At 37.4% G+C, this 15855-nt stretch overlaps 1 protein-coding gene across 3 annotated transcripts; it reads left to right on the top strand.

Annotated features, from left to right (window-relative positions):
* The first annotated feature begins 2580 nt into the window (after positions 1-2580).
* Positions 2581-15425, top strand: LOC148870206 (Nitrilase/cyanide hydratase and apolipoprotein N-acyltransferase family protein). 3 transcript variants are annotated; one of them, XM_088970448.1, is made up of 10 exons: positions 2581-2885; positions 3288-3451; positions 3918-4046; positions 5526-5584; positions 6108-6220; positions 6358-6450; positions 10080-10182; positions 10508-10590; positions 10968-11019; positions 14922-15425. In XM_088970448.1, exons 1-9 carry the CDS (start codon positions 2682-2684, stop codon positions 11007-11009), a joined length of 990 nt encoding a protein of 329 aa, XP_088826574.1. In that variant the 5' UTR covers positions 2581-2681; the 3' UTR covers positions 11010-11019; positions 14922-15425. The 3 variants fall into 3 exon arrangements, with proteins under 3 accessions (XP_088826574.1, XP_088826573.1, XP_088826575.1); XM_088970449.1 differs by having other exon boundaries at positions 2586-2885; positions 3315-3451; XM_088970447.1 differs by lacking the exon at positions 14922-15425 and having other exon boundaries at positions 2583-2885; positions 10968-11270.
* The last annotated feature ends 430 nt before the right edge of the window (positions 15426-15855 follow it).

Consider the following 15855-nt stretch of genomic DNA (forward strand, 5'->3'; position numbering starts at 1 on the left):
GTCTTCAATGGAGCTTTGTAAGCCCATACCAAATAATTTTAAGCTAATGATGCTTCTTCTAGTTCTATGTAGGAAATCATTAGCTTTTTCATAATTTCTTCAAATCATGTTAGTTTTTTCCTCTCTGCCTTTGATTTGATATTATTATTTTAAGCTTCGAAGGAGATTCTCTATCTGGTTGGTGGCTAGAAAAAGGGTCTGTTAGCTTTGACTTGGAAGGTTACAAGATGCCATATCCAAAAATTTCACTAATACATCGATGGTGACTCATAAAATGTTCAGCAGGTTTTAGTCATATCCCATAATTAATAATTTTGCCGTGCAACTTGTATTTTTTATATTGTCATGTTCCGGTAGGTTACTGAGTTTGTAGATTCTATATCTGTTTTTAGGGACAGTAGGGTTTGCAAGACAACTCTTTCGGGCCTGTTTGCTTTTTGGTAAGTTATTTATCCAGGTAAATATAGTTACTTCGATAAAATTTTTCTGAAAAATATTTATTTGGGTAAGTATATTTATCTATATTAATTTATTTCTTATGTAAATAAAGCAATGATCATTTTATCAATAAAAATCCATTATTAAAAGGGGTATTTTTGTCTCATTCAAGTATTGACAACTTTCCCCTTCGGTAGGAAAGTTATTTATCCACCCAGGAGATGTGATACCGAGAAAATAAATTTTCCCTATTCTCTACATAAATCTGAAAAAAGAACATGGGATTCTTGGTCAATGGGAACCAAAATCCCTTTGACCAACTTTCTCCCTCTCAAAATCTAAAAAAAAGAATGCCCCCTCAGTGTCCTAACAGTTAAGAAAGTATGTTTAAATAAATTTATGAAAACTTTAAATTTTTAACTTATTGAACATTTTATTTTTTCTGTCTTTTTAACTAAAATAATATTAATTGCAAATACTTTTTACCCCATACTCATGATAACATGTTATGCACAATAAACTGCCAAACAGCCAAAACTTTCCTATAATTATTAAATATTAGACGATATATAGATAGAGGATCAGAATGTAAATAGATCATCATTCAACTTTAGCTTGACTTAAAATTAGCAGAATTTTTGTGAGAAAAAGCATGGTTTTCCGGGAAAGTTTCTCATCTTATTTAGACTTAGATGGGATGAGAGGAATTCTCAATTGTTTGATTAAGAAAAAAATGGACCCATCCCCATGACTATTATGAGTAGAATCTTGTGCACTCTTAGTCAAAGCCTTCATCTCAAGTTGATTAGGAGCACTCTATCCATTCACCCATTTCCATGATCAAAGCAATTTTTCTTTTCTTTGAAGTGTGGGTAGGGGTTTAGGGGATACAGGAGGAAGAAATGCAACCAACTAAACACTTCTCAAGGTTGCCCTGCCCAAAAAGTCCCCCAACCAGTCAACAGCCCGGTCACAAGTAACCTTCTCTCCAGGTGTGATAATGTCAATTACCAAAAAAAAAAAAACAGGTGTGAGAATGTCATTTCTCTAACTCTTGAGCATCCTTTGGCAGTTTTCAAAGAGAGTTTAATAGACCTATGGCATCAAGTTCGGATCCTCTACCAACAATATGCTGCCAATATGTCTCAATTGGCGTCTGGCCACTACAACAACACATTTATAGAATTGGGATTTCATGCCAACAAAACATGTTCCAATGAGTTTACATCCCCGCCCCACAACGTCCCGCTCCACAACGCCTCACATCACATCCCTGCCTGTCTGCTGTATATTGGGAATATCTCTCTACTTTCAATATATGGCGGGAATGTATTGTGGGGCGGAGATGTGAACTCTATTCCAATATTCTATTAACTTGATTTAACACCACACATCTCATTATAAAATTAGAGTTTATCATAAAAGTGAGACCCATCATGTATGAAAGTATCACATGATATTGATAGGGTGTTGGAGCATATTTTATTGACAAGTGATCCAGGCCCACATTAAGAATATCTCCCCGTGAGTGACAATGAATTGAGATCACTTACCAGCAATATACATATTCCAACATCCTTTCAACATAATCTAACACCACACAACTTACTACACAACTTACTATTAGACTGACATACATCATAAAATTTGGACCCACCACGTTAGTAGGCCGTTGGGACATTGTTAATTGCGCTGTATTCGGTATTCCACGACATCACTCCGTTTTCAATAGAGACCACATCTCCACCCTACAACACATCCCCACCGTGTATTAAAAGCATCTCTCGATCATATACCAGAGCGGATGATGTCATTATCGAAACATGCTTTCAATACAGTGTGGGGATGTGTTGTGGGGCGGAGGTGTGAACTCTTTTCCAATGAGCCTTACGTATGAATAATTTTGAATTTTTCACTTAATGTCGTGTGGGTAGGGATATGGGAGCAGCGACAAGGTCCGAATCCGACTGAAGGATGGTGGATGTTCTGATAACGCGCACGCGGCACGCCGAACCCACGCGAACCCGTGAAACCCGTTTGCGAAACGGAAAGTTACATCTGCCCCCAACGAAATGCCCCCAAAAAACGTCCCACAGCACCTTCAACTGTGTATTGGGACCAATGACAAGTACGAAAGATGTTCTTAATGCACGCTGAGATGTGCATGTGGGCTAACGGCGGGTTGGGTTGATCGACCGATCGAGAAATGCCGCCATCAACTTGTCCGCAACAGTCAAAACTCAATGCTCCGAGAAATGGCAGTTGCTCTACTCCCAATCCAAAACACCACACTAGTAGTTCCTCGTCGTCCGATTTCGATCCGCATATTAGCCTGCGAAAGCTCCATTTCCATGGCGAAGACCAACACAGTGAAAGTGGCCGCCGCTCAGATGACTTCCATCAACGACCTATCTGCTAATTTTAACACCTGCGCCCGCCTTGTCAAGGTATTCTATGGCTGTACCCCCCCTGTATTTTAATTTTTAGGGTATCATTAGCGGAATACCAAGTGTTATGACTTATTCTTTCCGGAGTGATTCCACGATTGCTGGCGCCTCTTAGTTATGGAATATCAATCCCTAAACTAATTGACGCATTACAGAGTGCCTCAGCTCCCTTTCGCTTTATTTTTTTATTGATTGAGGTCGTGAAATGGCTTAAACTGATCAATGTCCGTGATACTTAAGGTATTACCTACTAGATTCATCCTTATGCCCTTGAAGCAATTCATGTCTCTAGTGCCTTACTTATCTTAAAGCAATGCATCTTATAGACCCACTGAGACTTGCTTATTGTCTGTAATTCCTTCTTTTTAATATATTTTGGATGGTTTTCACATTCTAACTTAGAGAATTTATGGAACTGACTCGCCGAAGGAAGCGGTTGCTGCAGGGGCAAAATTGATTTGTTTCCCCGAAAACTTCTCTTACATGGGCGCCAGGGAAGGGGAAAGTCTTAAGATCGCGGAAAATTTGGATGGACCAATCATGCAAGGATACTGTTCTCTTGCAAGGTAAAAGAAAAACAACGATATTACTCATCCTTTTTTTTTTATATTTATTTCTCTTCTTTTTTTCTTCTTTTCTTTTTGCACATTTTCAACTTGCTGCTTCTATAAGTGGCATCCACCCTTTGACCACACTATTTGTTCATATATGATGCCGCTTGCAGAAAAGCATGCTCCTTCCACCCCCCTTCTTTCCTTTTAAATTCTCAGTAGGAGAGATGCATTTGCCTCACTTGTGTCTTTATTTAAACAAAGGCTAAGCCCAATTTTCCTTTTTAACTTTGGTAACTGCCAGTTCGTTCTCTATTTTATCTATTCCATTGCCCCTCCGTTTTTCTCCTTTATTTTCTCTTCTCCTCCCTCTTATTAACATTCATACTAGTTATCAGTGCTGACACATTATAAAGTTCCTATGCTTGTACACGGCTATCTCCACGGTTTTCACTGATCTATTTGCATATTTGAATCCTAGAGAATCCAACATTTGGTTGTCCCTTGGAGGCTTTCAAGAGAAAGGACCTGATGATTCGCACTTGTATAATACACATGTTTTAATTGATGAAACCGGGAACATCAGAAGCACATATCGGAAGATACACTTGTAAGAAGTTTCGACTTCATCTTAGAATTGAGCCTTTTTGCTCTTTATTGTCAATATTAATTGAAACCCTACTATCAATTTATCATGTGGGCTTCTTCTTGATATGCTTATAGTTTGCACCTTCCATTCGTAATCATGTTGGCTTTTAATTTAATGTTATCCATTGATGTTGGTGTATAAGTTGTGCTATTTTTAACTGTTTTTTGTGTATTTTCAGCCAACTACTTTATTAATTGTAGTTTCCCTTCATCTTTGTTATAATTTTTCTTTTAGTTTACATGTAATTCTCCACTACTGCTTGATGCCTTTTAGGTTTTTCCACTTCAATGATCCATTTGGTGGTATTCTTAATTATGTTTAGCTAGGCTGAATTCTTCATATTTAATCTCAGGTAAGATTAGGGATAGTATTATTCAGAAGTTTGGGGGTAACTGGGTGCATTTAAAAATTCGTAAGAGGAAATTGTCTTTGTTTATTCAGGATCTATTGTTAATGGGACTTCAATAATACCAGAAATTTGTGTTACTTCATAGGTTAAGTGCACTTCACTCTTTGGATGCCTCTTGTGATAGAGGATTCAAGGTAGTAACCAGTTGGATGATATGTACAATTGAAGGGCCTTGGCTTCTGCCTTGCCATATTCGTGATGCTAGATCCCTGGTGTCCAGGGGGAACACCTAATCACCAAATCATGCAATTTCTGAGTGTCAGCCCTTTCGCTAGGATTGGGTATCCATCTTGGCTAGCTGTGGTTTGTTGATTAGTCTAGGTCTGCATGATTTGAGAGGCTTGATTTTGTTTGAGGATATTTTATTATTTGAACGGCCATTGCTTGATGTAATGGTAAAATCTTGGGCTGACGAGTATGACACCACATGTTCAAGCCTGAGAGTGTCCACTTAGGTTATTACCTTTATATCTGTTTCTTGATTCATTTAAATAAGATTTCTTCTGTTCCCAATAAAAACTACTATGCTGAAGAGCTGGAGATGGTGGCAAAGAAGCTGGAAATGAAGAAAATAGAGAAGAAAGAGTTAGCACTGGCACATTTGAGTGCTGATGACAAGTGAAATTTGTTTATCACATAGAGTTGCACTTGTTTGTCTTTTTATTTTATTTTTCTGGTGGATAAAAAACACTAGAAAAGTAATCATTGTCATGGACACTATATTAAGATGGATCTGGTACCTCTTATTCAATGGCATGTTTCGGTTTTGTTACTAGATAGAATGACCAAGGAAGAGAGTGGGAGAGAAGGTAATCAATGCACAGAGAAGGTAGTTTTTTTGATTTAGTGGAAGTGTTTAGTTTACAAACATATTACTTTATTCCCTCAAGTTCAAGTAATTTGGATTTATAAACTCTCTTTATGCTATGTAGGTGCATTTTGTCATTGCAATTGCAAGCTTTTATCATTAGAGTATAGATGGCTTCATTGACATAATAAACTCTAAGCAATATCTTTCTTTTTACTTGAAGGTTTGATGTGGATGTTCCAGGTGGAATGGTATACAAAGAGAGTAGTTTTGCTAAAGCAGGTATTCAATAATTAACCTTGTAGTAATTAATTTTTTTATCCTTTAGCTTTGGTATCTACTTATTTATCAAATATTAGCAGTTGTTGGTTAATTCTTTTTTGATCTATGTTGTTCTGGTTTGTAAACAACTCTTATTCACAGTTGACAATTTTGTCTGTACATTTGCGCCTGTGACATAAACATGAATTGATCAGGATCAGTAGTCCATTGCTCTTGCTTAGATCTCTGGAATAAAGGAAAAAAAAGTAAAGGGGGGGGGCATCTGATGGTTATATTCTTCTGCTGTGGCAAGTTAAATTTTCTGAATTGGTTACTGTGGAATTGTGGGTTCTGCACACCTTGATTGTGAGCCATGTCTAAACAGCTGAGCATGTATTTCTGTCTGTGTTCTTTCTCGTTTTTATATTGACAATTAAATTCTGATGTTCCCTAATCATGTTTCACCATGTAAGCTTGTGCTTTGGCATTAATAAGGGGCGTATGATTTTTGAGAGTTGGACTTTTAACATGGTGCAGTTTTCAGGGAAAGACATTGTTGCTGCAGACAGCCCCATTGGACGTTTAGGTCTGACAGTTTGCTATGATTTGAGATTCCCAGATCTCTATCAGCAGTTGCGGTTTCAACATAAAGCACAGGTCGAAATGGGTTTTCTTTAGCTTTACAGTGGTGCTGTCCTACATTGTCCTTTGTATCTGCTTACACTATATTTATCTTGATTTAATTTGAAAATCTTCAGTACTCTAACATTTGCCTTGTGAAACCTTCTCTGCAGGTTCTGTTAGTGCCTTCAGCTTTTACAAAGGTGACTGGAGAAGCCCATTGGGAGATTCTCCTTCGTGCTCGTGCAATTGAGACTCAATGCTATGTATGCAGTTCCTTTTAAACTTCTTCTGTTGTTTCATGATGCAATGTAGGATTTCTTACAATAACAAATGACATATGTCTATTTTTCTTGATTCTTGTTTCCAACAACTGCAAGTGCATCATATGGTAAGGCTGTAACAAGTTTATTTCATATCTTAATTTGCATATGATATTTTTTTTATCAGCAAAGGAGATTCATTATATCAATGAGAAATTTTAGTACAATTGTTGGAATAATTCAGTCCCAAAGTTCACAAGTTGGCCCAGAATAGATTTGGTCTATTAACTCCTTGTTTAGCTAGAACATCAGCAAACCCATTTGCTGTTCTTCTCACCCAACTGAAATTTGAATTTAATTGCTTTGCAATGACCTCAATTTCCCTAAAAGCATGTCTGTATTTCTAAGGTGCTGCTTTGAGTTGTTTTGCCCATTGAATTACTAGTTGAGTCACCTTCAATTTCCAAGCCCCTGAGACCTAGTTATGCTAATCTCAATCCTTGTAACAATGCCAAGATTTCTGCCTTGACAGAGTCTCCTAATTCCACTGGACCCGAATACATCATAAATGCGAGACCTTGATGATCTCTAAACACTCCCCCAATGCCTACCCTTCCCAGGTGCCCATAGAGCTACCACCAAAATTCAGTTTCAACTTATTTAACAGTCAGGAGCTTCCAATCCAACTGCACCTTTTAAATGTGTCTATCCACTTGTTTGCACTATTTCAGACCAAGATCTAATAATGTCATTGACTGAAAACACTCTGAAAATCTCCAAAGCTTTTACCCAATGTGCAGCTCTAACTAAAATAACTGCAATTAGTACCTCCTTTGTGTGTGTGGGGGGGGGGGGTCCATCTGCAACCAAAAAGAGAGCAGACACATTCCCAAATGCAAAACACAAGAAGACAAGAGATTAGTAAGTGAAGTATAGTTTCTCCACTAGCCTTAAACAAAACACACACATGAGGAGAGAGGCAAGTGTTGGGGCTCCTTTCCTACAACATATCACAGGTTTTGGTCTTACCAAGGAACACTTCCCAACATAGAGCTTGCACTTTAGGAGGCATAGGTTTACACCAGATTTCCTTTACTGGAAAAACCACCCCCTCCCCCCTAATTAGACTGAACTAAAAGATTAAAGAAGGAAGCACAAGAGAACAAACCATTAGGGGACATGATCCATACCCTTGCATCAGGTGTATTTTGGTCCAAAAAAATGGTCTCCGAAGAGGAAATCAAAGAGATGAGTGACTCATTTTATTTCCCAATTCCTAACCAACCCTGCTCCTTAGATTTCCAAACTTGTTTCCATTTTATCAAGTGATCCTTCCTTTCATCCCCTGGTTCCCACAAAATATCCTCATAATCTTTTCTAGCTAAGCTATCTAGCTACTTTGACAAAGATACAATAGTAGATAGGAAAATTTGCTATTGTGGACTTAATTAATGTTATTCCTCCTCCCAAAGAAATGTCATTCCTTTGCCACATTGCCAGTTTTTTTCCAAACCTTTTTAGGACAAGCTTCCAAAAACTTTATGCTCTTGGGTTCCCCCCCACCCAGTGGTTGTCCAAGGCAATGATCAAAATTTCGTCACATATTGGCCTGTATCGGCTGATACGTATCATATCGGAGCCTTCCCGATACGCCCCTACAGGGGGTGTTTCGGGTAGGCAAGTGGTTCAGAGGGTAGACCGGCCTTAAACCAGCCCCTCTGAACCAGTGTTGAAAAAAAAAATATAATAAACAGTATTGATACAGGCCGATACCGGTAGGGCGTATCGGCCTGTATCGATATTTTGAACCTTGGTCCTAGGGGCCAATCTATCACCTCACAACCTAGAGTTTTTTTTTTTTTTTTTTTTTTTAACAGTAAAGGAGAATTTTATTTAAAATATGTTTAAGACAAAGTTTTACAACATGTTGATGGGAATGTTGTTCCCAATTTAGTACATATTTCTGTCCTACTTTACAGCGTAGCCCAAAACAATTGTTGCCTCAATGCCCCTTGTTTGGCAAGAGAATCATTTAGCCCGTTTGCACTCCTTCTGACCCATTTGAAATCAGCCTCTACCTCCTTTGCAATCTTTCCACTTCCCTAATCACATGTTTGAAGGTCCACGAAGTACGTCTATTGTTTGTAGCCCAAGAGATGACCACTCTTGAGTCCCCCCTCCACCTCAATATGCCTAAGTCCTAGCTGCTTATCTAGCTTCAGCCCCTTGTATTAGTGCCAATAACTCAGCTTTTAGTGAATTGCCAGTGCCAATCGATCCTGAGAACAAAGCCAATGTCCTCCTTTCAGAATTTCTGATTGTTCCTCCTATACCTGATAGTCCCGGATTTCCAAGGGAGCTCCCATCAAAATTCAGCTTAATCCTATTGCCTTCTGGAGGTTTCCACTCCATCCTTACTTTCTCTTTCACTCTTGAAGACTATGCTTACTTCTGTCCAGGTTCTTAGAATGTTTGTGATTGAAAAATCTTGAAAGCTATGCAAATTTTACCCATGAGCTACTTTGACCTTTATAGTGTTTATCACTTCCTCCACTGTTCTACTTTTCTCCAAGAAAGTTCTGTTATTCCTTTCTTCCCATACCAACCAGCAAATTGCTGCATTCATAGCTTTCCACATTACCGTCCTTCTTTACTTTGGTTGGCTCAAGAAATCACAGTTGAAAAGGCCTGCCACATCTTGAGGGGGAATCCACCTGCAACCAAAGAGAACACAAAAGAAGCTCCCAAATGTGGTGCGCAAAAGAACAAGATATTAATAAATGTGAAAGGGTCTCACCACTTTCCTTACAAAGGGAGCACATGTGAGGAAAAAGGCAAGCAAAAGGTCTTCTTCTCTGCAGCATACCTCACAACCTAGAGTTCCAGCCAATGACTGAATGCTTCCCTCATCCAAATTAATTGCTACCACACAGCTCTTATCCCAGTTCACTTTCAAACTTGAAATCCTTTGAAATTCATTGACCTAGTCCCTTAGATTTCCTATTCTCTCCTCATTTCAGTCTTCACAAAAAATTATTATGTCATCTGCAAACTGTAGATGAGAGACAATCACATTATTCCTCCCTACCCTTCAACCCCTAATCAAATTGTCCAAGCCATCTTTGGTGATCATTCTACTTAGGACTTGAGCTATAAGAGTGAACAACAAAGGGGACAATGGGTCTCCTTGTCTTAACCCTCTTTGCTGGAAAAAAAAATCTCTAGCAATCCCATCGGTCATGATCGAGAAATGTACTGAGCTTATACAACCTCTGATCCATTTTCTCCATCTCTCCCCCAACCCTATCTTTTATAAAAAAACCTAGAAGGAAATCCCAATCTACCATGTCATAGGATTTTTTTAGGTCTAACTTACAGATCAACCCTTTTCCTTCTTTTCTCTCTTCCTCTAAACACTCATTTGCCACCAGAATTTGGTTCACTATTTTCCTCCCATCAACAAAAGCTCTTTGAAATTGAGATACCACTAGGGGTAAGCAAGTCTTCAATCTTCCCACTAGGACTTCAGCAATAATTTTATACAGGCTTCCTACAGGCTTGATGGGACTAAAATCCTTTGGGGTTTCTGCTTTTATAGGTTTTTGGAAGTTAACTTTTATAGGTTTCATCAGGTTATTGCTGCTGCGCAAGCTGGATGGCATAATGATAAAAGAGAAAGTTATGGTGACACCTTAATAATTGATCCATGGGGAAAAGTTGTCAGTCGGCTGCCAGGTGAGAACTAGTTCCAGTTATAGCTTGTTGGTCTTTGCCCTTTGGTCTTCTTTTATTTAGTGGTAAATATGGAAAAAGTGATTTCTCTGATAAGTATACCTGCATACTGTAAAGGTCTGTGTTTTGTGCTTTTTCCTCTACTTCTCATATTATCTTTTCTATTTAAGAACATTTCTTATTAATTATACTGATAAACAATCTAAATATCAATTAATAAAATTGAAAATCATGGACAAAGTGGTTATGTAACCATAATTGTTACCATGATGTTAGGTTTCATTTATTGTTCTACTCATCACTGATCATTTTATAAATGTTATTTCAGATCGATCATCAACGGGCGTTGCTGTAGCTGACATTGATTTTTCATTGATTGATTCAGTGAGGACTAGGATGCCAATATCTGAGGTAAGTTACTTAAGTTGTACCTTATGACATTTCATTGTCTGAAGAGTAGGAAAGCTTATGATCCATTAGAAAAGACAGAATAATAGAGAAGCTAAAAGGAGTGGAATGCTTGAAATTAAATGCTTCAGTGCACCCTGTGCATGTTTATAACAAATGCATGGAGGCAGAGTGCATGGTAGTTTTCCAATCCTTCTCCCTTTGCTTGGATTTCCTCTCTTTCAAGAATCAAGATATTTTTATTAATTTAAACTACCCCTGGAAGAGTGTGGAAAGGGAAGAAATAAACCTTTTGTTCTCACTAAAGGAATAAATTGTTAAGAACCGTTTTTCCATACTGTTGAAACTTGTTATTGCTCTGATGCAATTTTCTGTTTCAGCACCGGAAACCCTTCGATTTTTGGAAATGTGCTTCTCAATGATTTTTGAAAGGTAATGTTCCTTCAGCTGCACATTTCACCAGTATGTGTGCAAAATTGGGAACCATTTTTTTATGGGAGAAATAATCATCCAACTGTGTCTATAATTATATTATGATTCCGTTTTTTTATTGTTGTTGAGGAAACCATCAATCTGGCCCCTTCTGTAGGTTTTTGTAACCCTCAATAACATGAAATAATTCTTGTTTGTATTTTAGAAGACACATTATTCTTCAGCTTAGGAATGTTATTTTCAGCACAAAATGTTTGTGAATCCATATGGGAATCTTAAAAGTTATGGTTATTGTATGGAATAATGACTATCCAAACTCAATTGGGATGAGTGGCATAATGGTTAAATGCCAGGGATGTGCTCACAGAAATGACAAGGGGGGATTGGTTTCTCAGGTCCAAGGGGTTGATGAAGCATTTGTTCTATTACATTCGATTAACATCATTGATGCCATCGACAGCACGTGTTAGGAAAAGTGATTTGTTAGTTGTTACAAGTGGAAGGAGTTAGAAGAGTTGGGGCAGACTGAAAAGGACTTGGGTGCAAGTGATAAGAATGATTTTAAGTGCCCATAATTTAATGATAGAAATGGCACCGAACCGAATGGAATGGCTGAACAGGATTCATGTAGCCAACCCAACCCCATATAGTTGGGACAAAGCTTAGACAATGATGATATGAACAACATTGATGAGTTTTATATATAAGGTCAGTTCCTTCGTCTTAAGGTACACACCATCTTTGAGGTCTGCGACCCTGCGCATTGTTGGATGGTTGAAATAATGCTGACGGACGAGATGCTTTTGAAAGGAAAAAGTGACCTGATCATTCTTTGCTTCCAAGTATCTTTAACAGGGTAGCCCTTCTACCGTTCTACGTTACCTAATATGTACTGTTTTTTGGGTACGTGTAGGCTGTGTTAGCTGCAATTAGGTGCTGTAGCCATAATTGGATATAAGGTGAGGGACTCTGGACTTGTTATCTTGGGCATTTGTTCAATGGAAGTCATATCTTGAAACTTGGTCACCAAATTTATGGTTTCTTTCCATCTTGCGTTGTGGGATGGGGATCCTCTCTTGCAGTGAACCTGCGAAAAGTGATCTGGAGAGATCAGGAAACCTTCTGTTCCTTACTTTTTGCTACTCACCTTTTATCCCTGATCTAACCAACATTTCTTTAACAAACTATGAATATGGAAGGGTTTTTTCAGCTTCGAAATCAGGAAGTGGGAAATGTCTGTATTCATTGACCTTACCAGCTGAGCCAATTGTCTAACCTCACCAACAAGTAGGACAAAAAATGTTAGGGCTGCAAATGGAATGATATTTTTTCTTTGTTACTACACATTAGTGGAAAATCAGGAGATGGTGACAGAGCAAGACAAGGTTTAAAATATCGTCATGTATTGGCTGATACATATCGTATTGGAGACTTCTCGATATGTCCCTATAGGGGTTGTTTTGGGTCGGCGAGTGGTTGAGGGGGTAGATCAGCCTTAGACCGGCCCCTCTGAACCAGATTCGAAAAATAAATAAAAAAAAAGAACAGTACTGATGCAAGCTGATACAGTCTACCGTGTATCGCCCTGTATTGATATTTTTAACCTTGGAATAAGATGCATGCAAGCCTCACTGACCATGTCACGAAAAGCCTGCAATTTCACAGTTTTGATTTGGTGATTTGGCGTGATTCTCAATTACTTGGTCATTGACCAACCAGGTTGAATTAAATGATCTTTTTTAAATTTGATTCGTTAATGTTTAAAATTTTTTTCCGTCTTCACCTGGTTTAGATCAGACTTAATCAGCTTCGGATATTTAATACTATCAACAAATTAGTACAATATCAAGATATTATGTGTGACTGTGTGTTCCTCTGTAATTGGGAAAATAAGGCTTATATGAAGATGATGATCGAAGTATAATATCTTATTAATAAGACCAAAAAAACCGGTGTTGTATATCAGGAATAAGCATCAAAATTCTCAAACATCTCTCTAGTTTTACCCAAATTCTTTTATATTCCCGATCAAAAGATTGTCTCTGATTTCCATTTCCATTTCTGCTCTAATCCAAGTGCCAAGCTCCTAAAACAATCTTATCACGTAAATCGTTGCCATTGTTGATGGTTAATTTATGGATGATGTATTGTTATTCCATACACATTCCCTAAACCATATTACCCTGTATCGTCCAGAAGTACTTTTCAACATCAATTCCAAAGAAAGGTGGTAAGAAGATCCTTAGGTTGCGACTCAAACCCAGTGGTGGACTGGTGGGATGCCTTAAAGGCAATTGCATAAATGTTTGATCTCCTGCACGTTTTTATTGCACTTTTATTCATTATGTGACAGCCTGACAGGCGACTCATTACATACTTTCTCTCACATTTATGAGTATTTACAGACGTGTAATGAGAAACCTGCCATAGACTGAATGGGATGGAAATGCAGGAGACCCAGACTCATTGCAAAATCCCTTTGTTTCACAACATGAATGAACGTTTTTGTTTTCATTCGTTTTTTTAAATTACCACATCAACAAAACAACAAAAGCATGAATGAATGTTTTTGTTTTCATTTGTTTTTTAAATTGCCACATCAATAAAAATATAAAAGCATGAATGAATGCTTGTTTTCATCTTTTTTTTAAATTGCCACATCAATAAGACACCAAAAGCATGGAGTCCGGATCTGCTGACCACGCTTGTATGACCACATAGCTGACCACCGCATGAGAAGATAACACCTGTTCATACACACGCAAACACTTTGACATGTGTGGGGAATTAACGGAGGGGTGTTAAGCCCCACCATTGGCTCCCAAAAAAAAATTCAAACTCAATTCCAGAAATAGTTCTCTTCTTCGTCCTTGAACCCCGTCTTTGTCTCCAAATATGTTCATCTCTGAAATGTCAATCACCATCTCCTCATTTCTCCTTCATTCTTGTTTGAACCTCATTCTCTCTCTACATCTCTGAACTTTTCTCTCTTTATCTTCCCAACTTGGGGGTTTCGTATTGATTTCATCCAACCTTTTCTCTCTGCTCACCGTTTAAAAATTTGAAACCATAATCACTTCTCTGAACCTTATCTTCCCAACTTGTAATCCGATTTTCAACTTATTGGAATCCGATTATCCCCGGTATTTGTAACTACCATCATTCTACTCTCGTTGGTTCTGTTACATGTAAGCCTTTCAAAACTTCTTTAAGTTCTCCGTTTAATTTATACTTTTACCTTATTCCCCCTATTTGTTTCTAGTTGAGAGGCATAGGGTACTAGTAAGCCAATTTCCCTAAGTTTCTTTGTTGGATTTTAGACGTCTCTTGTTGTTATTTCTTTAATGGATAACACTCATTTCGCTTATTTCTTCTTTTTTAATTCTGAATGGAAATGCTAGACTGGTTAATTGGATGGCTCACAAACCGACCAACACCAATATCTGCATTGAAACATATGCCCAAGATTTACATTAATCTCAACCCAGAGAACAACAGATCCTCTAGTTAGGTGTATATTTCCAAACGATTGAGAGCTCTCATACAATGGCTTTATTTACCCAAGTGCTTTGAGAAACATTGCTCTAGAAAAGAAGATAGGGACTTTTAATCATAGTGCTCTAAGAAACATTTGCTTCCTATCCATCCGACATCATGTTCAGAAAGTTTTGTGCCAAGAAGAAAATAATGTATGAGTATATAATATAGGCAAAACTATTGTTTATTAGTTACTAGATCTGTTAGTATACCCATGGTTGCTTTATCTAATCCAACTAAAACTTGAACAAATTGAATTGGAAATAAACAACAATGCATATGCTAGTTTTATATTTGGCATTTGTAGAAGATATTCATATTTAAAATTTAAGTTGTATCTTATTCTTTTTTATTTTGCATAACAGGTAAGAATATTTGCTAAGTGGTGCTTACAAGTCAGATTTCTTCAAGTTCTAAAGCATGTGTGCTGAAATATGTGAACCATCATTGCAAATGTCCACACAAGCCAAATGTTACACCAAAGATATCCAGTCAAGATGATAATAAAAGACAAGATGTACTGCATCTATGCAAGTAGAAAATATAACTATTTTGGATGGGGTATTCCTTACGATTTTGATGGGGTGTTTGAATTGACACATGCAACAAATAGATGGATAAATGAACCCAGTATGAGAAAGTGGATTGAAGAGAGAGGTTCTAGAACAATTTGAGAATGAAATATTAGTATTAGAGGACATATTTATGAAAGCGGTTTGGGAAGCATATAGTTTTTGTCATAATGGTAGTGGTTTTAAAGTAGTAGATTTTCAAATGCATGCTCATAAAGTATGGCAGTTAATTTATGTTACCAATGTAGTTAAGGTGACTTTAGATCACTAAGTTGGAATGGAATCATATTGACTATCCATTTTGTGAGCTTTGATTGATATTAGTTTTGGTTGTTAAAGTATACTTATTACAAGTTGCTTTAATTATGAAAAAACTCCAAAGTTGTGCTAGAAACAAACTACTAGCATGGTTTTATTACTCCAATGGAATGAATGTTTTGAGTGGTTGTTCTTTTTCAACATTAACACGTTCACCAAGCTACCACTCCAAATTCATCCTAATATACTTTCTCAATGAGAATAGGTTTTATACCAATTTCTAAATCTAAATTGAGATCCTCATTCCTTAGGCTCCATTTGGAAGGAGTACAAATACAAATATGTAGAGTGCAAAATCTTGTATTTTGTATGATTTTTTATGTATTTGTATGGTGCATATTTGCATTTGTACTCTTTCCAAATTGAGCCTTAGATATAATAATGGTTTCAAAATTTTAAACTAACCATT

The sequence above is a fragment of the Nelumbo lutea genome, chromosome 2 (genome assembly GCF_056320005.1).
Source record: "Nelumbo lutea isolate HS-2025 chromosome 2, American lotus-T2T, whole genome shotgun sequence".
Lineage (NCBI taxonomy): Eukaryota > Viridiplantae > Streptophyta > Magnoliopsida > Proteales > Nelumbonaceae > Nelumbo > Nelumbo lutea.

Bases quoted from the DNA above. Each gene is read 5' to 3' on its own strand.
- LOC148870206 (XM_088970448.1), top strand. From the start codon at position 2,682: ATGCTCCGAGAAATGGCAGTTGCTCTACTCCCAATCCAAAACACCACA. The intron at 4,047-5,525 runs GTAAGAAGTTTC...TTTTACTTGAAG, and splicing joins ACATATCGGAAGATACACTT to GTTTGATGTGGATGTTCCAG. The intron at 5,585-6,107 runs GTATTCAATAAT...TGCAGTTTTCAG, and splicing joins GAGTAGTTTTGCTAAAGCAG to GGAAAGACATTGTTGCTGCA.